Here is a 26,324-nt window from a genome sequence, read left to right on the forward strand (position 1 = left end):
TTGAAATAAGTGGGGGATTGTAAGAGTTAGTGTTTCAATTAATTTTGAAACAAATTCATCCGTTAAACGTTTTGAAATATACAAAATACATGATGTGAATTGTAACATTCATTTTTGTTCTAATTCTACGTTATAAGTTTTTTGGAAGAGGCTTTTTAATTCTATGTTATGGTTTTTTGGAAGATACATTTTTCTTTTCAAATTATGAACCTATAATAAATACAATTTAATTAAAGACTTTTCTTGCACAAGTTTTGTCCTATAAATTGAGTTTCTTTTGGTTGAAAAGATAAGCACTAAAAAAAAATTACTTTCTCTTGAAAAAGCTTTTGTGAGACATTAATCAAAAGGTAATATCACCAATTCAAGAATAGAAGAACAACATTTTTTAATGCAACTTATTTTGTGGCTTAATTGAATCTCGAAGATAGAGTTCTTATTTATTCTTCCGTTTGCTCGTGGGAGAGACTCCAACTAACTTCAAGAAACATATTAACGTGCCTCTAAGCCAAGCAAGTTTTATTTTGGATTCCTTGTATTTTTGTCATTCTTATCATTCTTGTTCTAACAACAGTATGAGTATATGTGAGCCATTTGTATAACGGTAAGGATATATATGAGCCACTTTCATAATGAGGGCTATATATCATTTGTAACGTCACATCTTCTATATTTGAATTTGAGTGCTCAAAACAAATATATGTATATATGTATTATTTGTTCCGAAAAGTATATGTTAGGTTAATTTTGGTCCACCTATATAATGTCTTTTTCTACTTTCATTATCCAATGAGAACTGTCTTTAGAAACCACTTAGAAGTAGATACGAATATACAAATGGTCACCTTCTAAATTTAAGTATATATTTATGGGATTATATGGTACTCTTTTAAAGTTGGATGGCTTTGGACATATTGGTGTATGATTAATAGTTACATGCCCACTATATATTAAAAGTTGTCGATCCTTTTAGGCTTTTTTTGTGAAAAAATGTGACATACTTTGTATATATTATTAACTTTAGAATGGATGATCAAAAGTCGATTCAATATGTTAAAAGAACTACATCACATCATTTGGTGCCGGTTGATGAATAATTCTAAGATATTTGTTGAAATCTTGTTTTGCCTGTGCACATTACTCACTATGATCCTTTTTTAGTTCGTAGAAATAATTTATCCAAAATACTTATGATAAAGAAAAATGGAGAAAGATAAATATATACTATAAATAGAGAATAGTATAAATTGAGATTAAAGAAGGATAATTTAGTCAAATTATATTTTAAATGAATATTATTCATAAGGGTGTACCAAAATAAAAAACATAGACAAATAAAAGGGACAGTGTATTTCATTAGAACCTAATTAGTTGAGCAGTTCCAATATGTTAGTGCTAAATGACATCCAATTGAACATCTTAAAGTTGCAATTCTCTTTATTTATCACTCATGTGATAAAATAAAGCTAATAGAGTACATAATTAATACTTTCTTTCAACATGCACATCAACAATTAAAAAATATATTTGTCATTATTATGGTCTTGTCTTCTCTCAATTATTTCAATGAGAGAAGATTAATTAATTAGCATATTTGTCGATACTACAAGTCATCACCACCTTGATGAAAATTAACATGCATCTTATGAGCTATATTTAAAAAGGCTAGTTTGTATTTTAACTCGAAACTAGTTGTGTACAAATGAAAATTATAATTGCAACCATGTCAATTATGTAACTAATAGGTTTGAACAAGCTTATGGTAAAATTGTGTCTGATAATCGTATTGTTTATAATGATTTATAGAATTTTATGAGTGGAATAAAATCTTTCTTCGAAATATAATTACTTCATTTGGGATGATACATAAATGTCCCATGACCCAAGTGACGGAGTCAGAAATTTGAGATTCGAACACATAACCATTGGCTCATTCAAAGCATCATTTTGTTCCAAACAAAACAAAAAAAATGTTTCACATCCTTTTATGTTTACAAGGCTCCAATTGAACACAAAAAATAATCAGAGCCAACTCCAAAATCATATTTACCTCTATAAGATTTCTATATACTCTTATACTTTGTAGTACTAATTTTAGTGTAGTTTGTATAAATTAAATATGCAATATAATAAGTAATTATAGGTAGAGAAAAATGGACCAGCCACAAGTAGGCCTCTTCATATTGGGCCTGGGCCTTTTCACATTGGGCCTGGGCTCAGCCCAGTGTACTTTTTTCACGCATTGAATTCATTTTCTCCAATCGCCACTCATCTCGGAGCCGAGCAATGAAAGAGTCCGCTTTCATGTTCACATCCGGGCTCGGGCAAGTGACCGACGGCCCCGTTGAATCTTCACCGTCCATTGCCTCCGACGACGATCTGACGGGCATATCGTCAACGTCAACGTCAACGTCTTCAAGGTCCGGCGAGCTGCAGCGAGAGCTGTTCGCGGTCCGTATCCTGACGAAGTCACCGGAAGGGACGAAATTCATCTCCCGCATTTTGAACGGCGGCATAGGAGGCGGAGGTGGCATTGGTATCAAAGGTGATTGCGAGCCACTATTCAAGTTATCGTCGTAGTAACTGGCGGCTGGTTTTGTTGGCAGTGGAGGTTTGCTCCAACTGGATGAATGTCGACGTGAAGGTTGCGGTGGTTGCATTGGTGGTTGAGAATGCGTCGAACTTTTTCTCCGCCTTGATGATGAAACGTTTGCTTGTGGCGGAGGTGGAGGAGGAGGAGGAGGTGTTGGAGTCGAAATTGATGATTTGAATCTCCTGCTTTTGGTTCCATGTTTGAACAAATTATTGAGAATTGAAGAAGGTGGAGGTGGTGGTGGAGGAGGTGGAGGAGTCGATGTTGATGTTTGCTGGAATCGCTTACTTTTGCTGCCTGTTTTGAATAAATTGTTGAAAATTGAATTAGGAGGGGGAAGCGGTGGAGGAGGAGGAGGTGATGGCACATTGGAAGGATCGGAATGTATACGCTTACTTTTCCTATTCTTCTTGAACAGGTTCTGAAAAACCTTAGACGGAGGTGGCGGCGGTGGCGGAGGTGGAGGCGGCGGTGTTGCTGGTGGCAGGACTTGTTCCGCAGATGGGGGAGAATCGGAGATACTCTCAAAAATATCTCTCTTCTTTGTTCTCCTCCTGTTTCTCTTACTCTGATTGTACAACGAGGCAATAGCTGTGGCTAATTCCTTCGTGCCACTCTTTCTCCGCTGAAGCTTCTGAGGCTTTTCCACCGGAGGTGATAGGTCCGTTGGTAGCGACGGCGGCATAGGAGGTGACGGTGGTGGAGGCTCTTGTTTTTTGTTGTGCTCAACTTCAGCTTCATTACTCTGCATTTCAGCCTTGTCTTTGCGCGGAACAGTGTGAAAGGATCTTCTCCTTTTCAAATTCGCCTGAGGCGCCTTCGATGAGCTAATCGGAGGAGGTTTTTCCGGCAATAAAGGTTCAGGTGGAGAAGAACGACTTTCAAATGTATCCACCGGAATCACCTTAACGTCAGGTTCTTCCCTCTGCTTCTCGCTCCTCCGTTGACGGTGAGTATCATATTCCGATGCTGTAGAACGGTACAAATTCACACCAAAATCATCATAAAACCGAGAATGATTCTCACCGGTTTCCCATTGCGGCACTTGTCTCAGATCAGGATAGGAGCTGCTGCTTCTTCTCAGACGATTGACACTAGTTTCAGGTACACCAAAATTATATGTTTTCTCATCACTAGTCTCAAACCATCGATCATTAGAAACAGGACGCCGCATATCATGATCAACATCAGCTGATGCTGATCCATCATTAAAATTAGAAGATTCAGTTGTTGAAACATTCCTATTTCTCTCAACAGCTGAATTATCATCATTCTTTCGGGCAAATATGCCGCAAAGAATAGCAAACACTACAAGCAAGATATTAAAAGAGTCCCATCCCTTTTTCACAGAATTAGGTCGAAGAATTTGGGTAGTGTGGGTAAGGAGAGGGGGAACCAAAAAGAACAAGACGAGGAGAGCGAGAATGGGGATGAGTAGGATGAGAATAACTGGGTTGATGATAGGAGGAGAAGGTGGTTGTCGGCGGCGTTGACGGAGGAGTGTGGTGGTTGGTTGGGACCAGATAGGTGGAGAGTCTCCATCGAGTTCCATGGAGTGTTAAAGGGTTTTTTCCCTTCTTTTTTTTTTTTAGCTTTAAAGGTGGACAGAAGAAGAAAGCTTTAAAAGCTTTTGGGAGGGAGAGGGTGGCCTTCATTAATGATGATTGATGATAGAATTTATAGAAAATGTTTTGCCCTTTATTAAAGTATACTGTTGTGATTTCAAATTTATGTGAGTTAGTTTAAGATGGTGAATCATTTTATTAAGTGTTAAATAGTTAAATTTGTTACTAAATATAGAAATGTTAGTTTGATGTGATAAATTATTTTATTAATGATAAAATGATTATTTTAAAGTTAAATTGTAAACCATGTAAAAAGTATTATTAGTTATAATAATTGATAATTTAAAATATTTAAAAGATATATGAAAATTTACGGTCAAAGATAGACCCGTTTGAATTTCGAAAGTTGAAATATGTCACATAAATTGGGACAAAGGGAGTACTAAATATAGAAAGAAAAATAAATCATATAAATTGAGACAGAATAGTTTTTTCATGTTAATCTATTTATCTAGTTTTAATTTAACACAAACTTAAGAAAGTAAAAAGCCTTTTAAATTATAAAATCTTAAATTAAAAATATGTAGCATGTACTAAAATCTTCTTTAATCTCAAGAATTTAAAAAAAAAAAAATTGTTTGAAAAAGACATTTTTTAAAAACGAATTCAAAATATAAATAAGTAAAACAAATTGGAACAAATATATTTTAGTAACTCATTTTCAATAAAAAAAAAATATTGGCTGTGTTATGTATACGGGTGAGCTGGAGCCTCCTATTAATTTCCAACAATCATTAGTCTCTAATTCTCATTTTTCAATTATCGCAATAGCTAAGTTTTGAATAATTTCAATTGAATTATACGAGGAAATGAAAGAATTTGAGTTGTACTCTCAAGGTCTGAGACGAATTTAGAATTTGAAAATTTCGAATGCATCAATATTACCTTAGCTCAAATATGAGCTCTAATCTAATTTCAATCTTGGTCTCATGGATGGTTTCTCTAACTTAGACCAACACCACAAGGGCACTTCTATTCGTTTAATGAGTTCACTGTTAACTATATTCTAATTTCTGTCAGTTTCTCAGATATACATATATGGATATGATTTTTTTCGAAGTTAGCAGGTGCATGTGAGCCCCTCTGCTCAAGGTATAATAATATTTTAATTTATAAATGGAATGCAAACTAGAATTGTTTTTCTCTTTAAAACAAAAGTTACACAAATCAATTAAATTTCTTTTTTGATCAAGAATTGTAACACATATGTTGGCTAAACTTGAACAAAAAATGGTGCATTCCATATTTATGTCATTTGTTGAAAAGTTGTTGGTTTAAATCTATGGTAGGTTACTGGATAATATGTTTAAGAATGCAGTATCTACCTAATATATAATGTCCCTTGCCATCTAACACTAAACTAAAGAAAGAAAGAAAATAAGTCACTTAATTTTTGCATAATGTTTTTGTATATCCCCAACTTGTGTCATAATAAAAGGCAGATGTCAAACAGTTGTTGGTCAGAGGGGGAGCCCTAATTCCCGGGGAAGGAATACTGAATAATACGTCTATATATTAGAGAGAAGAATAATGTTTTGTTGGAGCGTGGCTGTAATGATTGAAGTTTCAAAACTTTATAACATGAAAAATACCAAAGGACACCTTTAAATCAAGTACTACTAATTCATCTGCTACAACTTTATCTAAACAATCAATAATAAAAGGACACCCCTTTGGGGTGGGGGGTCCCCTCTTCACTTTTTTACCCATCCCCTTCATATTTCAACATTTCCAAATTACACTAGAATGTTTGGCTTAAAGGAGTACAATAACTTATAGTAGTAATTAATGATGTAAGTTAAAATTACGATAGAATTTTAGAAGAGCGTAATAAAACATATATGAAGTAGCTAATTGAATTGTTTAACGTGGGCGTTTAAAATGTTTATAAAATAAAGATGGAGTATAATGATATTGTTATATAAGAATAAGGAGGTATTTGGAATTGCAATAATTATATGAGTATCAAGGTCTTGAGCCACATCATATAAAAATTTGGGAGGATGGTGGAGATGAGAATGAAAAGGAGTGTCCATTACTGAGAACTAATTTGGATTCTTGTCAGAGAAATCAACTAGAGAATTCATCCATCTAGTAAAGAGAGTGATGGTGCAATATAGGGAGAGAAAGAGAGTGGCGTCAGGCGTGTATGCTCATCATTGATCTAAATAAAATCATACGACAAAAAACCCCTATGGGAGTCTATTGAGATGTTTAGAGACTAGATGTGTACTTGTATCTTACATTAGGGAGATTGAAGACACGTACACTAGAATTGAAACCCTAGTGAGGATAGTGAAAGAGATTTGGGACACTTTCTAGTTGTAATAAAATTTCTCCAAGATATGATTTTAGCCCATTTCTTTTTTGCTTTGGTGATGGATCAACCAATGTGATATATCTGAGGGGAGGCTTCATGGTGCATGTTATTTGAAGATGACATAGTAATGATTGACGATACTCGTAGCAAAGTTCATGATAGATTGGTGGTTTGGAGACAAGACCCTAAAATCCAAAGAATTCAGGTTGAGTAGGACCATGAAAGGGTATTTATGGTATGAATTTTGTGACGTGACACACGAGACATATATGAAAGTGAGGATTGATGCACAAGTTTTGAGAGAAAACTTCAAGTATCTTAGGTCTATAATCCAAGATAATGGAGAGATTGACGATGCTGGTAAAAAAAGAAGTCTTGTATCCAAAATCTTGTGTGATAAGAATGTACTATCAAGATCTAAGGGTAAGTTTTATAAAGTGATTTTCATACCAACTACGTTATAACTCCCATGCTGAGAAGATGAAAATAATGAAAATGAGGATGATGAGGTGGATGTGTGGGCATATAATTATGAGAGATATGATTAGGAACGAATATATTCTGGACAAAATGGAAGTGACTCCAGTGAGGATAAGATGAGGGAAGCGATACTGAAATGGTTCAAACATGTGAAGAAGAGATGCAAAGATGATCTGGTGAGAAGGTGTGAGAGGTTGGGTATGACGAGTATGAGAGGAAAGGTAGAGTTAGCGGTAAACCGAACGAATATTTGAGAGGATTTATTAGACATGATATTGCACATTTACAGCTTACCAAAGACATGATCCTATATAGAAGGATATGGAGGTCGATGATTAGCGTAAGATTAGTAGGTAGTCGAGCATTGTCTAGGTTTCATACTTGTCAATTTTATTATTAGTTGTTGTTCCTTGCTTCGGTTATCATATTATGTGATGTTTGCTAGTGTTCTCTTTCGTATTATGTTCAGCATGATTGATTCATTGTTATATATTTCTTTTTATACTTGTTTTTGTTATGTTTTACTTGTGCCGAGAATCTATCAATAACAATTTTTTAAAGTGTAATATTTTGTTTCGAAAAATAAATTTAAACTATCAATATTAAAGTGTCGATTATGTTTTAATCGAGGTTAAGGCAATATTTTCTCTGTCTCATATTAGATAGAGACTTTCTATTTTATACGGTAATTAAGAGATCATTAATAGATTGATCAATTTTAATATTTTTCCCTTTGTTCATATTAATTAGTCTTTTGAAAAAAAGAAATTTTGAATCTTTAAAATTTGTTTAAACTTTCAAATGTCACATTAATTGTAGGGATAAAATGGGAAAAAGTTAATTAATTCTTCCTAATTTAGTAAGTGATAAAGTGATATTAGACAAATATTTTTAGTAAGATGCCATTTAATATGGACAGATTTATTACTTTAAAATACTCAAATTACTTCAAAAATATTAATTCACAAAATTACTATTAATGAAAAATTAAGCTTCTAAAATTAAATTTGATGCCTAAAATTATTGCTTTAGCTGAACCTTATCCTTCAACCAACATTTAAATCAATAAATATATACTCGCTAAAATAGTTAAAATGTAATATGACCCGAAAATTATTATCATGAAAAGAAATTCCAACATAAATTGTCTCAAAATCAAACGGTAGGTCATAGTTTAAAGTAAATTGCAATTGTTCATGTATCAAGCTTTTATTTATTTATTTGGTTTTCAACGCGGTATCTGAGTTCACATTAAAGTTTCGATTAAATTTAAATTGTATAGTGCAGAGCCTATTTGAGAGTAGCGCTCCTAATATGATTGTCTTTATATTTAATACTCGGACCTAATATTTCTAATTAAAATTGAAGCAGTTCCATCACTGTATCAAAATTAGGGGTGAATGTCAAGTCAAATCCACTACGTATGAGATTGACTTTTTGCAGTTTACGAGTCCATTTTTGGTAGTTAGGCTAAATCTTTAGGTCCACCTATCACATTAACTATAGCATGCAGGAAATTATACTCTCACACAGTAGAATGTTTGCCAAAATAATAATAATATTTTCTTTGTTTTAATTTGGTTATTTCATTTTGACTTCATATAGAACGTAAACAAGATTTTTATATTTTGTAATTTTTAAATTAAAGATATATTAAATATTATCAAATATTTTTAATTTTTTTTGGTTTTAAAGATTCTTTATGAAATATATTGACTCTAATAATTTATGAAGTGGATTAATATTGGATTAAATTTAAGCAAATGCTAAAAAAGAAGTAATTTATTTCTGATTTACGTAATTTCCGCAGAATTACTCACTGTCTATACTCAAGGGCAGATGTATTACAATTTACAGCAATTTAAAAAGTATTTTTGAACAACAATTATAATTAGTGTTTGATCAAATTTTAAAAAAATGATATTTTTAATGTATTTTTTCATAAATTCTTTTGAGAAAAAACTATGTTTTTCAACTACTCAAAATCACTTTTTCTTCTTTTAAAAGATTGGTCAATCACCTCCACTTTGAAAAGAAATAATTTTTTTAAAAAATAAATTAATAAGCACTATTGAATTTGAAAAATCTTAACCAAGCAGGATATAAATATTTAATAAAATTAAACATATTAAATTTTAAATTTTGAACCCAGAGCTACATTAGAAAATTATCTTTAGCAAGCACTATTTAGTTTAGTTTGTTGATTCAATTACTTTGTCACGAAGTATATCGATTTCATTAAATAATGTGTTAACTCTTCTTTCACTTTTTTCATTGAAAAATTATTTAAAATTTTTCAACAGGCGCAGACTTCTCCTTTAATTTCAATAAAAAATGACAAAAGTTAAATCTTTTTTGAAAGGGTGGGAAGGAACTATTGAGGCAACTTGAATGGTTTACCGAAAAAGATTGTGGGAGAGTGGTAAATAGTCTTTCATTCTTAACAGGTTTCAAATTCAAGTCCCTTTGGATACAAAGTCGTCTTTGTTAGAAAGCGTATTACCTCTAACGTGGGACTTTCCGACATAAATTCAAATTTAGTAGGACATCAATATGAGTACCATACACCGAATTGAAAAAAAAAAAATACTTGAATGGTTTAATTAAGAAGAATATTCCCAAACTTTGGAAGATTTGAACTTTTGCTTTAATACATTAGAAATTTTGACTTTTACATCTTAGTGCACCAACGTTTCATGCACCTCTTCCGGCTTTTTTCCTTAAATGCTTATTTGTAAAACTAAAAATTTAAATTTTCACCAAAAGAAAAAATAAAAAAAATACTGCTTTAAAGGTCTTACCTTTATTTTCCCATGCATAAAAAATGCATTTGACCTACTTCATAACAGTTATTCATCCTCAAAACCATGCGCACCGAAATAAATAAAAACAGAGGTAGCTATTAGTATTTCTTCTTTTTTTCTAAGATAAATAAATTGAAATAAACATTGATAGAAAAGTTTGAATTTACACCTATTATAATATTATTCATAACTTATAAGTTAGTGTGATAGAGATATCTAGGGGTGAGTATTTTTTTTTTTTCGATTTTATCAAACTTCTATTTGATTATTTGATTTGAAAACATATTTATTGAATATTGAACCAAATAATTAGTTTGGTTTGAACTTTTTCAACTTCGACCCGTTTGGTTCTATATTTTTAAAACAATTTATTCGATGCAAATAAAAAATAATTTTAAATGAGAATCACATTATTATCAAAATACTCCCCCTAGAGTTAAATCCTGGAGGGGTACCCCTAGTGGTTTTTTACACCTTTTTGAGCCGGATGTTTTCTATGTATAATACTGTGTTTTTACTTACTATTCCTATTACTTTGTTGGAACATGTTAGACAACCTGTTTCACACTTAGGTGAAAAGTTAAAGTTAGTAAGTTACTAGGTCATGCAGAATAACAATTGATATTAGAGCAGGTTAGCTTACAAAGGCTAATACCTAAGATAAGATCAAGATGAATTATGCACCACCTATCGAACATAACGAAGGACAATCAACTATCAGACCTCCAATATTCAATGGATCACACTTAGGATGGTGGAAGGCACACATTGAAGACTCCATTCAGGCTGATGATTATGAATTATGGGATAGGATAACTATTGAGCTAACCATTCCCATAAAAAACTGTAGATGGAATTTAAGTCCCAAAGGTAAGAGTTGACTTCACTGCTAATGATCTTGCAACTCTTAGAAAGAATGTCAAGGCAAAAAACATTCTTGTATGCAGCTTAGGACCAGATGAGTACACCAGAATCTCAAACTGCACTATTGCTAAGCAAATATGAAATTCACTGGTCAATGCTCATGAAGGAACTAGTCAACTTAGAAAATTCAAAGTTGCTATGTTGTTCACAGAATATGAAATTTTTAAGATGAAAAAGAATGAACCTAGACTTGATATGATTACCAGAATTACCACTCTAATCAATGAGTTGTCATCACTTAGAAAAGTTTTCACTACTGAAGAACAAGTTGCCAAAGTTTTTAGGGTGCTTCCTAAAGCAAAATGGGATGTGAAGGTCACTACCATAAGGGAAATTAAGGATATCTCCATTATAACACTTAATGAATTAGTAGGAAGCCTCAAAACCTATGAAATGAATATGAAAGGTCAGAAGAAGGAGGAAACATTCAATGAAAAATCACTAGCTCTGGAAGCATTTGATGATGAAGAGTCTAATTTAGATGGGAAACAAATGACTTTCCTGGCAAGACACTTCAAGAATTTCTTAAGAAAGAAAGAAAATGAAAAGAAGGAAACAAGTAACAAGAAGTGGTCCAATTACAAATATCAATTCGGGTGATATAAGTGTGAAAAAAATTATCATCATGACAAAAATGCCCTCAATAGGAAGTTGAATAGAGAAAAGAAAGGGCTGAAAAAGAGTTAAGAGAATAGGCGGCCAAATAGAAGGAAAAGGAAGAATGTGTCATGGTAGCTGCTTGGGATTCTGGAACTGAAGAATTTGATGTTGATGAGGTAGATGAACCAACTTTCATGGCGGTAGGAAATTCTGATCTCGAAGAAGAAGAATCAACATTTGAGGTAAACACTCTTGATTTAAAAGAGAAGTTGCATCTTTTTTTTCTTAAAGAAAACTAATTAGCATGCTGAGTAGCTTAATTAATGATTTTTAAAATTTAACCTTTGAAAGAGATCAACTATTTAAAGATTTTGCAGATAAAAAATTTGAGTACATGAATTTTGAAAATTACAAAACTATAACAGAAGAAGAAAATTGTTCTCTAAAGAAACAGGTTGATAAACTTGAGTCATCAAACTTGAATTTGAAATCTTAAATTCTTAAGCTGTCCATTATTGAAAAATGGAAGATAAATGATATTGAGAACATATCAGAACATGATATGATAGAATGCAAATTTTTTTTTTTTTTGTGAAAAATATAAGTTGAAAAAATATTAAAGTTAGAAGTGTCTAGGTTGAATATGAACCTTGAAAGAGCTAATAGATGGACTAATTCGTCCAAAATTGTTAACAAATTGAGTGATAGGGTGCACAACGAGAAGGGTAGTATAAGATTTCATAAAGAAAATATTATCTCTAAAGATATGTGTTATATTTGTGGTAAAATTGGTCATCCAACTACTGAGTATCCAGTTGTTAATGATTTTAGAAAAAGAAATACTAAATTGACGAATGGAAATAGATTTATACCTATTGACAGAAACAGGTCCACTAACTTGTTGCTTAGATGGGCGACAAGAAATCTGATTCATCCTTTTGATCATAAGAAAGAACCCAAGCTTGTCTGGTTACCTAAGATTAACCCTTAAGATGTTTTGCAGGTGAAGTTGAATGGAAGCAAGTGATATTAATTCATAGATATTGCTTGCTTATGAGATGTGAATGAAAACAAACAAAAGTTCCTTTCGGTCACTTCACAATAAGAGGGAATGTGTTATTTAGAAAAAAAGATGTAGTGCATGTGTAAGGAGGAAGCAAATGAGATTATTTTTCAAAAAAATGGGTTGAGGATGAAAGTGCATTGAAACATGTTATACCACTTGATCCAACTGTTGAACAGACTAAGGGCACATTGATAGAGGGAACAACAAATTTTAAAACTGATTCATCCACAAAAGTATGTGATTGCTGGATCACGTTGTTCTTAACTTCTATGAATCAAAAAACAATTGATGGATTTTGACACTAAGTATGGAGTATTTTGAAAAGAATAGTTTAGACTTGGGAATGATTAAGATTGCGTGAACTCTCCTGAATGATTGGCTAGAATAATTGTTCTCCTTAATTTTATGAGCTAAAATGTTATTCAATTCAATCTTACATATTTAGTTGTGTGTCCCAATTCCAAATTCTTGACTTGTTTTAACCTAATTTTTTATTAGATTGTGCAGAAAAATGGTGCAAACAAGCAATGATGATCACAAAATTACTCTTATCAAATATGTTCTATATTGATAGAGGTTAATATTGTCTAAAGTGAAATAATTGAGCACTCATGTGTCATGTATTAGTTGTTCTAATACACAATAAAATAATCGTCAAAGCTCAAGAGTCTTATTCTTTCAAATTGTTCTTTCCCACTTAGCCTTCTTGGATTTATTTTGCAATTTTAAATCAGATAGTCACCAAAGTATATCTACTAATATTTGTGATGTTGTCCTCTTCAAATTTCTCTTAACTTAGAACATATATAGTTCTCATTCGGGGAGGTAAATCTAGTTCCTCATTTTCAGTTTATGAGGAAGTACCAACTCCTGAAACACATCTTTCTTCTTCTCGACCTTGAACTTCCATATAGAAATCATAAGTGTCAACATGATGTCACTATTAAAGAAGGTGTTAGAGCTAACATGAAAAAAGGGACATGATTTTCATTGTGATTTTTGAGGAATACTCAAATTCAATTTAGGCATGAAATTTTCAAACGAAAAAAGGTTATTGAATAGATGAGCCATGCTAATCTACATGCTTCAATGGGGAAACCTAATACTCCAATGAAAATGTTGAAGTAATGTTTTCACTGATAAGATTGCTAAACTGCAGGCTGCTCATCATCTTATGAAAAAAAATGTCCTTCAGATCGATAAGGATTTAATCTCTACGGACTTAATCTCTACAGACTGATCTTGATGAAGAAATGGTTGAAAATGCTGAAATTATTTATTGGTTGACACAATTATTGCCATTTGTTCCATTCTTCTTTGCACTTTGCAATGTTAGTACCTCTGGCTTTATTCTACTCCTATCTAGTGTTTATTTTTTATTAGTGCTCAATAGTTTTTGCTTCATTCAGTATGACTTCGATCTTATATAGAACATTATTTGGCAGTTTAATGGAATGATTATCTACTGCTCAAATAACACATGTTTTTGTTCTCTATAATATATTATTATGTTGCATGAAGTCGTTATCTGATTGTCTTGGTGATAGCTAGTGGTCATGAATAGTTCAACTAATCAATCTAGTTCATATATTATAAGATTGACATAACTTTGCAATGATGCCAAAAAGGAATAATAGTTCTGCAGTGTTTATATTCCATTCAGTGTCTACAAGTAAAATTATTTGAATGTACAAAGAAAAGAGGTTTGTCACAAAGAAAGTTGAAACACGTAAGTTAACATGGTCCAATCACAAGCAATTGAATTCAAAAAAGCTTTCAAAATAAATAAAGACAAAAATGCAGAAATTAAAAAATGGATAGTGTTAATTTGGTGATACAACACAAGGGAATAAACATCTGATAAGTTAAAGAGAAAGAATCAATGAATTCGATTTTAAGAAGGAGTTTAAAGAGGCAAAATAGTTTTAATTGAAGAAGAAGTCTCACTTGAAATATAACTCTTCAAGTTACTATTGAATTGAAGATTTGGAGTTCGACCACAATACAAAAGAATCAATGAATTTGATTTGAAGAAGAAGTCTAAAGAAGCAAGAAGTTTGAATTGAAGCAATAGTCTTACTTGAAGTAGAACTCTAAGTCAAGAGAGTTCAACTTAATGAGGAGTTTTGTCACGACCCGAGCCTACACCCTAGATGTGGCCGGTACTCGAGAACCATTGCTGGTCCCCAAGAAAACCCTCATCCTGGCTGACTACAAGCGGAAGACTAATTCAAGCATATATAAGCATCAAATTGAAAGAAACGTTTAAAAACAATTTACTAAATCTCAAAACTTTGTTGAATATACTGAGTATAAATCATAAGTTTAAAATAAAATATCTGAAATTGAAAGACTCTCCAAAACTCTCTATCAATGAAGCCTCTACTATATATAGAGTGTCGGGACAACATACACGACTACACAAAATGTTACTAATACTAACAACTCATAAAATTGGAGTCCTCTGGAAGATATGCGGTCTTATTCAAAAAATGACGAGTAGATAAAGTGATCTCAATGGACTCTTGTTGAGGATCCTAAGAACATGTATCTGCATCATTAAAAGATGCAGGGCGAATGACATCAGTATATTGAAAGTACGAGTACGTAATATAGTTGAATAACAAATAACAGAAAGAAAGGACTACAATAGATAACAATGAACTCAAGCTGAATGTAAAGAAATAAAGGAGTTAAATCATTTAAAACTTTACAAAATACGTCCTCATCTCTGAACTCAACATAATAAGTGATATATAAAAATATACTTTAACTCTATTGGAAGATTCTCTAATCGACAACCATCACTATGAGTTACATGATGGTACATCGTCTCGCCCACATTGCCAGAACTATCTTATATTGTAACACCCTAGAATTTTTTTCGAACTGAGACTCGAACCATCCTTCATTGTGAGTAGGATTTTACCGAGGAAATTAAAATTTCTTTGAGTGTTAAGGTCACTAGATGTAGTACCTTGAGTTCCAAGAAGAACTAAAGAGAGTTTATTCAAGTCATTCCTAGGTTCTTCTATGTTTTGGGTCAACTTCAAATGACCGTAACCTTTAGTTTAAGATGAGTTAGGTGTGCTACCAGATACCGTAGGAAAGATCTTTGAATTATATTTCCAACGTCATAGAGTTTTCTTAGTTTCAAGTTCGTAGAAGGGAGATATGTCCATTCGGAGTTAGATTGTCTAAATAAGGAAAAACAAAACTCGATTTTAGAAGGGTATTATGGTCTTTTCACTACCCAATTAATTAGATTCATTTTTGGTAATTAATTTGGGGACAAAACTAATTGGATTCAGTTTACGCTTTATAAAAATAAGTTAGGGTTTTGAGAGAAGAGAAAAGAAGAAAAGAAAAGAGGAGAGGATCAAAGCGTTTATCGAGGTTCTTGAGTTTTGTTGCTCATTTTCGCCATGGGTTTAATCCCTAAGAGGCATGTAAGCTTCCATAGTGTTGGTTTTGTTCACCCACACGCCAATTATGTTATTTTCAGTAAGATTTCATTCTTGAAGTTGAAAGAATAGAGTTCTTGATGAGTTTTTGATAAGTTCTTGAGAAGTGTTCTTGAAATTCATCCTGAATTTTGTTGTGTTGGGGTTTTGATGATTTCTTGAGATGGAAGTGAGTATTTTGAGGGCTTTATTGAGTACATTAGAGTGTACTTATGTTAAGTAATTGAATCCAAGTGATTGGGGAAGAAACTGTTCGATTCTTGTCAAGTTAAGGTGAGAAAACGAGCAAAGAAATTCATCGGGTTTTCTGGGTTCGAGCCTGGTGCATCGCGTCAGCCAGTGCACCCAAAATTAGGTTCTGAAGTTTAGGGGCTAGCGCCCCGCACCACTCAATGCACCAGGGTCGCCTGCCCCGTCCAGTTTGCAATCAATTGCTCTGTTTGAGTTCTTTTAAAGTGTACCTTCACTCTCTTTGAATTCTAAACACTCTAAGCTACTTCTATAAACCTAGAAATCATTCATAACATGATAATAAACTAGAATTCATTATTCAAATTCAAGGTAGAGTTAAGAATTAAGTTTTTGAGAATTCTTTCGAACATTCTAAACAAGTCCATTTGAGTCATTTTGTGGAGTCTTCTACAACTTCTAGTAACTTGTTTCAAGACTCGAGAAAGTGAGTATGAGGATGAGGAGAATGTATTCATGAGTCTACTTTGTCATCATGATATTTTTCATGTCACGAACCATAACTCTTGAATTCATAATTCGCATTCAAGAGAGAGTTAAGAGAAGAGTTCAATGAAGCCTTTGCGTTCAATTATGAATCCTTTGAGATCCATCATCGATTTGAGTTAAGTTTTGAGTAAGTAAATATGAGAATGAAAAGATTCGTATACATGAGTTTTTTATTGATATTTTGACCCTTGGGTCGAGTTGTTCATGCCCATAACTTCCGCATGAACTCCATCAGTTGAGTACCTTTGAGAGGAGTAGTATCTTCAAGTTCTAACTCTTGAGTATTGAGTTACTAATCCCCCGTGAGATTATATTTCTAATCATGGGACTATTACATGTTACCCATGAAGTCCTTGAGTTGAATTGTCTATGCTCATAATTTCGCATGAACCCTATAAGTCGAACAGTCTTGAGATAAGAGGTATCTTTGAGTCCTTGAGTTGAGTAGTTCATGCTGATAATTCCGCATGAACCCTCTAAGTTGAGCATTCTTGAAATGAGTAGTACCATTGAAGATCTTGAGTTCCAAGTATTGAGTTCTATCTATGGTTATTGAAAACCTTGCATTGACTCGTTCACGTCCATAATTCAGTCTGAACCATATTTTAAGAAGTCTTTTACAAACGTTTTAACTTTGTTTTAAGACTTAAACTTTGAGTTGAGTAAAGAGTAAGATTAAAGTTCATTTCTTCAAAGATTATATAAGAACTAAGTATTTCCAAGAGTTAAAATGTTTTCACATTTGATCAAGAAAGGAAACATCGATTTCCAAGAGAGCCTTTGAGCTAGTTTTTGAGTAATTATCTCAAATCACAGAAATAGTTTTGTTTTAAAAACATATGAGCTGAGTATATTTTGGGAGTAGTATTGAGCACCGATATGTGGACGCGAGTTCATAATAACTTAAGTCTCCATAAACCATGTAGCCATCATGGGTAGAAAGGATCATACTTTTTAGATAACTCCTTAGTACTCTTTAGATAGACTAGTGGATCCACTTAGTTAAGGCGTCCTATATGACGACAAAGTATAGGACAATTTTGGCAGTGTGGGCAAGACATTGTATCATCATTTAGGCTCATAATAATGGTTTTCGGTTAGAGAAACTCCCACAGAGTTATATTATATTTTTATATACACATTGAATATTATTGTATTTTTCAATACATTGAGTTGTTATCTACCGATTTACAGCTTTCCATACATATTGCATCTTTTACTAATGCTTTATTCTTGAGTATCATGAGTTGAGTATCTTGAGTTGAGTATATTGAGTTGAACTGTGCTTCATTGAGTCGAGTACCTTATTGTTGAGTTGAGCCCCATTTCACTGAGTTGGGAACCTTATTACTGAGTTGGGAACCTTATTACTGAGTTAAGTATCTTATCCTTGAGTACTTCTGAGTTGAGTAAGTTTGAGTAGTTTTGAGTATCCTTGAGTTGAGTAAGTTTGAGAAGAGGTAAGTATATTCCCCTTTTTTTATCAACTTTCAAGCTTATGTTATGCTTTAGAATTCCCCTTGCATGCTTGTACATTCCACGTACTGAGCCATTTGGCCTGCATCGTTTCATGATGCAGATACAGGTATTCAAGGTCATCAACATGAGCGTCGTTGATACCACATGGAGTTCGAGTTAGCTATGGTGAGTCTCCTTGCTTCCGGAGGGTTCCACTTTTACATTCAGTTATATCAGTTGTAAGGATGTCGTGGGTCTTGTCCCGACTTCCATCTTTGTCAGTTAGAGGCTTCATAAATAGATAGTAGAGTTTGAGAAGTTTGTTTCGTTTATCTTATTAAATGTATTAAAGACTTGAGTTGCCTATTATTGGCTAGTTGAATATTCTATTTTTATTCAGAGATATTCATTTGAGTTAAAAATTTGTAAGTTCCATGAATTTTATTCAGTTTTTAAGCTTTGTATGCTTGGGTTAGTCTTCCGTTTGTAGTCATCCAAGATGAGGGTTCGCTTGGGGACCAGCAATGGTTCTCGAGTGCCGGCCACGTCCATGGTGTAGGCTCGGGGCGTGGCATATACCTTGTCGGGATATAGGACACCTCAACTAAGTGGATTCACTAATCTATGCTGAAAAACAATAATGAATCATCTAAAAAGTATGACCCTTTACCCATGTTGGCATACATGGTTTATAGGGGTTGTGAGTTGTCTAAACTCTCCCCCATAGCGGTGCTCAATACTACTCTCAATAATATATATTCATGCTCATATGTTTTAAAAACATAACTCTTCCTCTGGTTTAAGATAATTTCTCAAACTACACTCTTAAAAGAGGTAATTATTCTAGAAATATTTTTTGAACTCATAACTCATTTAGAAATCTCAGTTTCTCTTTTATCAATGTAAAAATTAATGCTTCTGGGAATACATAGCCCACTTATACTCATACTTGAAAACTCTTTCTCAAAAACATTTCAAAATCATATTATAATATGATCATTGATGATTCACAAAGTCATACTGCATAAACATTAATGGTATATCTAGATACCATACTGCTTATACATTGATGACATACACGATTATCATACTAATCATGTTTTAGAAAACTCTTTTCTCAAAACTCAGTTCAAACGTCAAGTATTGGATTCAAAAAGCTTCTCAAAATTTATAACTCAATTCATAGGGTTCATGCGAAATTATGGACATGAACGACTCAACTCAGGGATCTTAATAGCAATATAGAAACTTAGTACTCAGAACTCAAGGATACCTTGAAGAAGAATCTTGAAAGAGATTGAAAGAATCTTGAATGGAGTCTTCTACTTTGATTTTTCCTTAGGGTTTGAGAGAGAAGAGAATGATGGATTAAGAGATGAAAATCTGATTGTTTTGGGTCTTTAATTAGTCAAGAAATCCGTTCAGGGTTTTCTTAGTGGTAAAAAGACAAAAACGACCCTTTTTAATATTTTTCCATCGGCTAATTCGTCACAACACAATATCAGGTTACTAAAATGGTCATAATTTTTTACTCAAAATCGGATTGTTGCAAAATTGGTGGCATTGGAAAGTAGATTCAAATACCTTTATTTTGATAGGTTATGAGCCACGTAACTTCTTATATTATAAGAGATATGGTCGCTTGAAGTTGACCCAAGTAGAATCTTACATCAAAACTTAATCGATAAGAAAACTTTCAACTCTACTTTGTGCTAGGAGTTTCTAGCGACCTTAACTAATATCCAAAATCATTCCTATACTAAAAATTTACCTTTATATATATGAGAAATTTAAGAATCACCCGATGTGACCCTACAAGTAAATGAAGAATGGTTCGAGTTTTAACGTAAAAATTTTCGGGGTGTTACAATATCTCTCAATTGGGATCATTCGTCCTCAAATTATGGTTAAACTTAAAATGGAAAGGAAAGGAGTTACTCTTACTATGTTTTTGACTTCTAAACTTGCCTACTAACATAGACGAACTTATTCATATTAAGATTTGGAACTGTCTATAGCACATAAGTCAAGAACGATATTGTTTTGAACATAGTCACTCTTTGTATGAAGTTATCTTACATGAATCAATGGAATCTGGGCATGAAGTAAGAATAAGGCTATTAAGCCTTAAGCAATACAAATTCTAGCTTTCAAGCCTAGTAACACCTCTAACCATGCCCTTTTTTATGAATACCACATCTCGTTAGCCACAACTCATAACTCCTACAAGGGTTTGTGACTTCCCTTACCAAGGTCTAAGTTAAAATGTATGTTGTTAATGTGTTCGAGCCTAATCTCTAATTCATGAGATGATAGACATAAGATGCTTATACTTATCTAGACCACAAGATTTGGGTTTTATACCTCTATAGGGAATCTCATCCCAAGAACACTTCTCCCTATAATTGCCTTCAACCAACCTTGAGCCCATATCAAGAAACACCTTATGCATCATACATTTGTCCACATGTTAACAACACCACATTCAAGCCTAATACTATAACCACCCCATGGAGTCCTACTAACCCACTTTCTAAGAACTTTTCATCATCTCATCATCTTTACCAACTGAACTTTCATGCATTACCACCAAAAAGCTGGCTTAGTACTCTTGTAAAACTTTATCTCCTTCTTTCTCCACATTCATAACCTTAGATGGAATAAACACACCATCACTAACACAATAAGAAATAACAATCCTCTTCTCTATCATCACACAACTACTATCAACAACACCACTCTCCAAAACTAAAAAGGATCACTAAGAAAACTTTAGGGTGAAAGATCATAAGCACGATTCACTCGAGATATCTGATATAAGAATATGCACGACATATCATTATGTTGCTAGCCATTGAGAGTAAATCATAAATTTGTGAGACAGAACATATTGTGAGATTTGAATGCTTATATGAATAGATTCATATCATGAGGCTGATATCCATAACTTTATGGATTAAGCTTGAGGTTAATGGGCTGAAGTCTTTACCCCTCATCCTGAAAACTTAGCATAGATGTGAACCTCTCTGAAATGTATAATCATAGGTCATGAACATAATTCTGATATAATAAAAAATGATTGAACTTTGAGGAATATACTAGAGTATGAATGGATTGATGTACCTCTACAACTCTTTCAGAAAACATAACTATCTCATTCTCAACACTTGACTTAATTTTTCATCTTATCTCCCCCCCCCCCTAGGTCTAAAGTTGATACTTGAAAGATATGGATCTATTCCATCATCTCTGAACTGGTCTACATTCCCTTTACTCTAATACTCGAGGAAGGCTTATCTCATGGTTATTGTACTCTACATAAGAAGGTACTAAGACTCTTTCTAAGACCTCATTCTAAGATGCTTCTATTAACCTCTTCTCATTGGCATATAAGACCGCATCATCTAACTCTTATGGGAAAATAATGCTTACATCAGCTTATCCACATTGACAACTCAAATATACTATTTAGACACACATGGAAAATCATTAACTTAATTGAAACTTGATCTGATTACATACAATCTCGAGTACACCTCTTAATGCTCTTGTTACTCTTATGACTTAGCCACACTTCATTGCCCTTATCTAGAAGTTAGAATCCCATACTTGAACCACTCACATTCATTGTAAATAACATCTCAATTCCTCACCTACTCTATGTCAAATCTACCGATCAGATCTAATTTACAACTACTAGATAAAATTTAAGAAACCCTCACCCACTAAAACCTCATGACAAGTAGTCATTCTTTATCTCTCAGACATCATACTTACAATTTACTGTCACACTTCCTTTCAGAACTCAAGTACTATTTACCCATTCGATATACATCATTGCCTAATTAGTTCTGTAACCCTCTGAATATTATGGGCTCTCCCTAGAAAATCATAAGCCTAACTTAGATCTATCACCTCATGAATACTCATGCTCTTCTATTCAACACCTACACTTGGTTGTTACTGACACAATGCCACATCAACTTAAACTTCTCTCCGATTAAGGTACACTCCAACTCATACTAACTAGTAACTCTTACTCTACCTCCTATCATAAAATTTACACAAACTCATCACCTCTTAGTCTACCCATAAGGGGAAAATGCTCAGTAATAACTCACTAGGTGCATGACTATACCAATATCATTTGCCTCATCAGTATCTATCTTTCTTAGATTACTGAACCTCTATATGGATTCTTCTAAATTTGGGCACTCTTACTACTACTGTTTATAATCTCATAATTCATACTATCTTTTAGGGTGAAAATACTACCCAAGATCTAAAACACACTTCCTCATAAGGGCCTTAACTGAAACAAGTTTAGGAAAAAAAAGTCCGGGAATACATCTCGGTTTTAGCTCGAACGCACAAATCATATGGATAGGAGTGCATTTCTTCGAAACTTAACACTTAACTCACTCATGGGCTTCTCTCAAGCTCATCCACATTCTCATGACTTCCTCAAGACTTTTACTGAGAGTAACTCATCGATATGGAACTGGCTTTGCTTTTCAACTACCTTTAGTATAAGGGGTAGTTGAATGAATCTAAGAAACACACGAGTTTGAATAAGCTCTTTATGACACAACTCTATTGCACGATTTAGAATATGAAAGAAGGGAAACTTTTGTTAAATGTTTGGTAGTCCCTCATTTATAGAAGTGGGGCCCTCACAACCATAAACAAAATCCTACTTGATACGGCTTCATAGACACCCTACGACACTTGAACTCTGTGATGTGATACCATTGTTATGACCCGAGCCTACACCCGGACATGGCCGACACTCGAGAACCATTGTTGGTCCCCAAGCAAACCCTCATCCTGGTTAACTACAAGCGAAAGAATAACTCAAGCATATATAAGCATCAAATTGAAAGAAACATTTAAAAACAGTTTACTAAATCTCAAAACTTTGTTGAATATACTGATTATAAATCATAAGTTAAAAAAAAATACCTGAAACTGAAAGACTCTCCAAAACAGACACCAATGAAGCCTCTACTATAAATAAACGAGAGTCTGGAAAAGATCCATGACTACTCAAAATGTTACTAATACTAACAACTCATAAAACTGGAGTCTTTCGGAAGATATGGGGTCTTACTCAAAAGCTGATGAGTAGATAAAATGATATCAACGGTCTCTTGTTGAGGATCCTAAGAACCTTAATCTGCATCATTAAATGATGCAGGTCGAATGATATTAGTACATTAAATGTATGAATATGTAATATAGATGAATAACAAATAACTGAAAGAAAGGACTGCAATAGATTACAATGTACTCAAGCTGAATGTAAATAAATAAAGGAGTTAAATCATTTAAAGCTTTACAAAATACTTTCTCATCTCTGAACTCAACATAATAAGTAATATATAAAAATACATTTTAACTCTATTGGGAAATTCTCTAACCGACAACCATCACTAGGAGCTACATAATGATACCGCATCTCACCCACGCTGTCAGAACTGTCCTATACCTTGTTGGGATATAGGACACCTCAACTAAATAGATCTACTAAGCTATGCTTAAAATCAATAAGGAATTACCTAAACAGTATGACCCTTTATCCATGTTAACATATATGGTTTATGAAGGATGTGAGTTGTCTGAACTCTCCCCCATATCGGTGCTCAATACTACTTCCAATAATATATACTCATGCTCATATGTTTTAAAAACATAACTCTTCCTTTGGTTTGAGATAATTGCTCAAACTACCCTCTTAAAAGATGTATCTATTCTCGAAATATCTTTTGAACTCATAACTCATTTAGAAATCTCAGTTTCTCTTTTATCAATGTAAAAATTGATGCCTCTGGGAATACATAGTCCCCTATACTCATACTTGAAAACTCTTTCTCAAAAACATTTCAAAATCATATTATAATATGATCATTGATGATTCGGGAAGTCATACTGCATAAACATTGATGGTATATCTAGATACCATACTTCTCATACATTGATGGCATACTTGATTGTCATACTAATTATGTTTTAGAAAATTCTTTTCTCAAAACTCATATTTTACTTTCTCAAAATCTATCTATATATAATAGGAGAAGAAAAAGTGTCACATGTCAGCACCACAAAAATGGGTTTTAAAATAATTATAAATTATTATTTTATAGGTAATAGAATTAAATAATAAATTACTAATATTATTTATTTTTAAAAAATGAAAATAAGAATAATTATTAATTCACTAAAAAGCAGTTTTTACCGCTTATAAAAAAATAAAAATTTTCAGTTACTTTAATTTTTTTACTGTTTTTCAAAATTTAAATAAATATATAATAGGAGAAGAAAAAGTGCCACATGTCAGCACCACAAAAATGGGTTTTAAAATAATTATAAATTATTATTTTATATGTAATAGAATTAAATAATAAATTAATAATTTTATTTATTTTTTAAAAAATGAAAATAAGAATAATTATTAATTCACTAAAAAGCAGTTTTTACCGCTTATAAAAAAATAAAATTTTACAGTTACTTTAATTTTTTTACTGTTTTTCAAAATTTAAATAAAAATTAGAATTGTAAAATTTGAGTGTAATTTGTTAATTTTAAAATTAAAAAAAAATAAAATCAACACGTTAGTCATTTCAGAATTTTCAGGAATAAGTTGGCATCAATTTGGAAAATTAATATAAAATCTGAAATTGTAAATAATAATAATAATAATAATTATTATTATTATTAAATCAACTTAAAATCGTAAAATAAAAATTACAAACAGAAAAGGAAAAAAAAAAAACCGAAAACACGGGATTTTAGTTAAAATTTTTATTTAAAAAAAAACATAACTTCCCACTTAAAGAATTAAATTAAAATTTAGCATTACTTATTACTTATTTTTTTAAAAAAAAGAGATAACTACCACAAAAACAAATATTTTTAATATATATATATATATTATAGATTATTAATTATTTATCTATCTTTTAAGGAAATATGCAAAATTTATGAATTATTAATATTAATTTAAAATCTGAAAAAAAATAAAATTTTTAACACTCAAAATAGATACGATTTTGCAAAAACAATTAATACAATATAAAATAAAATAAAATAAAAAATTACGTAACTCCATCTTTGGTTTCCTTTTTTTACTTCATTTTTGAATTTTGAATTTTTGAATTTTTTGAAAATGATAGTTATCCAAATCAATATCCAAACGGATAAGTTTTTGAAATTTGAGTGATTAGTTTTAATTTTAAATTTCAAAAGATAAATAACTAATTTTATTCCTACAAAATAGTTAACCGCATAACACACATTTAAATAACAAAAATCATTCTTAACTACATCATTTACATCTTCCCAAAAACTGTACTCATTTCAGAATTCTTATTCTCTTAAGCATGGTAACATTTTTTGCTTTTCAAGTTTGCTTTTATGATTAGTTCATGAGTATGAAGAGAAGATCATTTGGTTTAGAAGTTCAGAAATAGATTGATATTTCTTTTAAGATAAGTTCATAGTTTTTCATATCAATGAAAATGAGTATGTTTAATTTTGTTTAAGATAAGAAAGGAGTATGTGTTACGTTATACTATTAATCAATATGCTTATTTAAATTTTGTAAGGAATTATGTTTAGCTTTTGTTTTATTGCAGGTATGTTGACGGTTGATATAGATACTACTCTACTTCTTAGATCCATGATATGATAACATTAATTGATCTGAATTTTGAAATATATACAATATGTACATATTACATAGAAATATGACTTTGTTCTCTTTCTCTGTTTTTTTGCAGGGAAAATAATTTGCAGGGAAGTGATAATTTTTTGTATAGTTTAAGCTATCAAGCAAGATAAGATAAGAAAACACTATGTTAGGAGACTCTGGATGATATTGCAAGTTGTTACTATGAATAAAGGTAGAGGAGTGGCGACATTACTCATTAGTCGAGGGCCTTCATGGGTTTGTCCAAATCTCATATATATCAATGGTTAACAATCAATTTCACTCTATAACAATTACCATCTCAATCTGAAAAGAAGTAAAAATCTAAATCTAAATATATTAACAACAATAATAACATTCTTTGCAATGATTCAAAACTATTCTTAAAATAAATGAATTTTTAAATACAAGACCTGTTTTTGTGAAATTATATCAAAATATTTCTAACTACACATTATCGTTCCATGTCGGAGTCCTAAAACCTGAAACCATAAATCAATGTATGTTTAGGACTTCTCTACTTTCTTTTTATTTTTGGAATTTA

At 32.2% G+C, this 26,324-nt stretch overlaps 1 protein-coding gene across 1 annotated transcript; it reads right to left on the bottom strand.

Annotated features, from left to right (window-relative positions):
- Positions 1 to 2,216: 2,216 nt before the first annotated feature.
- On the bottom strand, positions 2,217 to 4,145 carry LOC125877328 (pollen-specific leucine-rich repeat extensin-like protein 1). The gene has a single exon (XM_049558655.1). It carries the CDS (start codon positions 4,143 to 4,145, stop codon positions 2,217 to 2,219), a length of 1,929 nt encoding a protein of 642 aa, XP_049414612.1.
- Between the last annotated feature and the right edge of the window lie 22,179 nt (positions 4,146 to 26,324).

This window comes from Solanum stenotomum, chromosome 9, assembly GCF_019186545.1.
Source record: "Solanum stenotomum isolate F172 chromosome 9, ASM1918654v1, whole genome shotgun sequence".
Classification (NCBI taxonomy): Eukaryota; Viridiplantae; Streptophyta; class Magnoliopsida; order Solanales; family Solanaceae; genus Solanum; species Solanum stenotomum.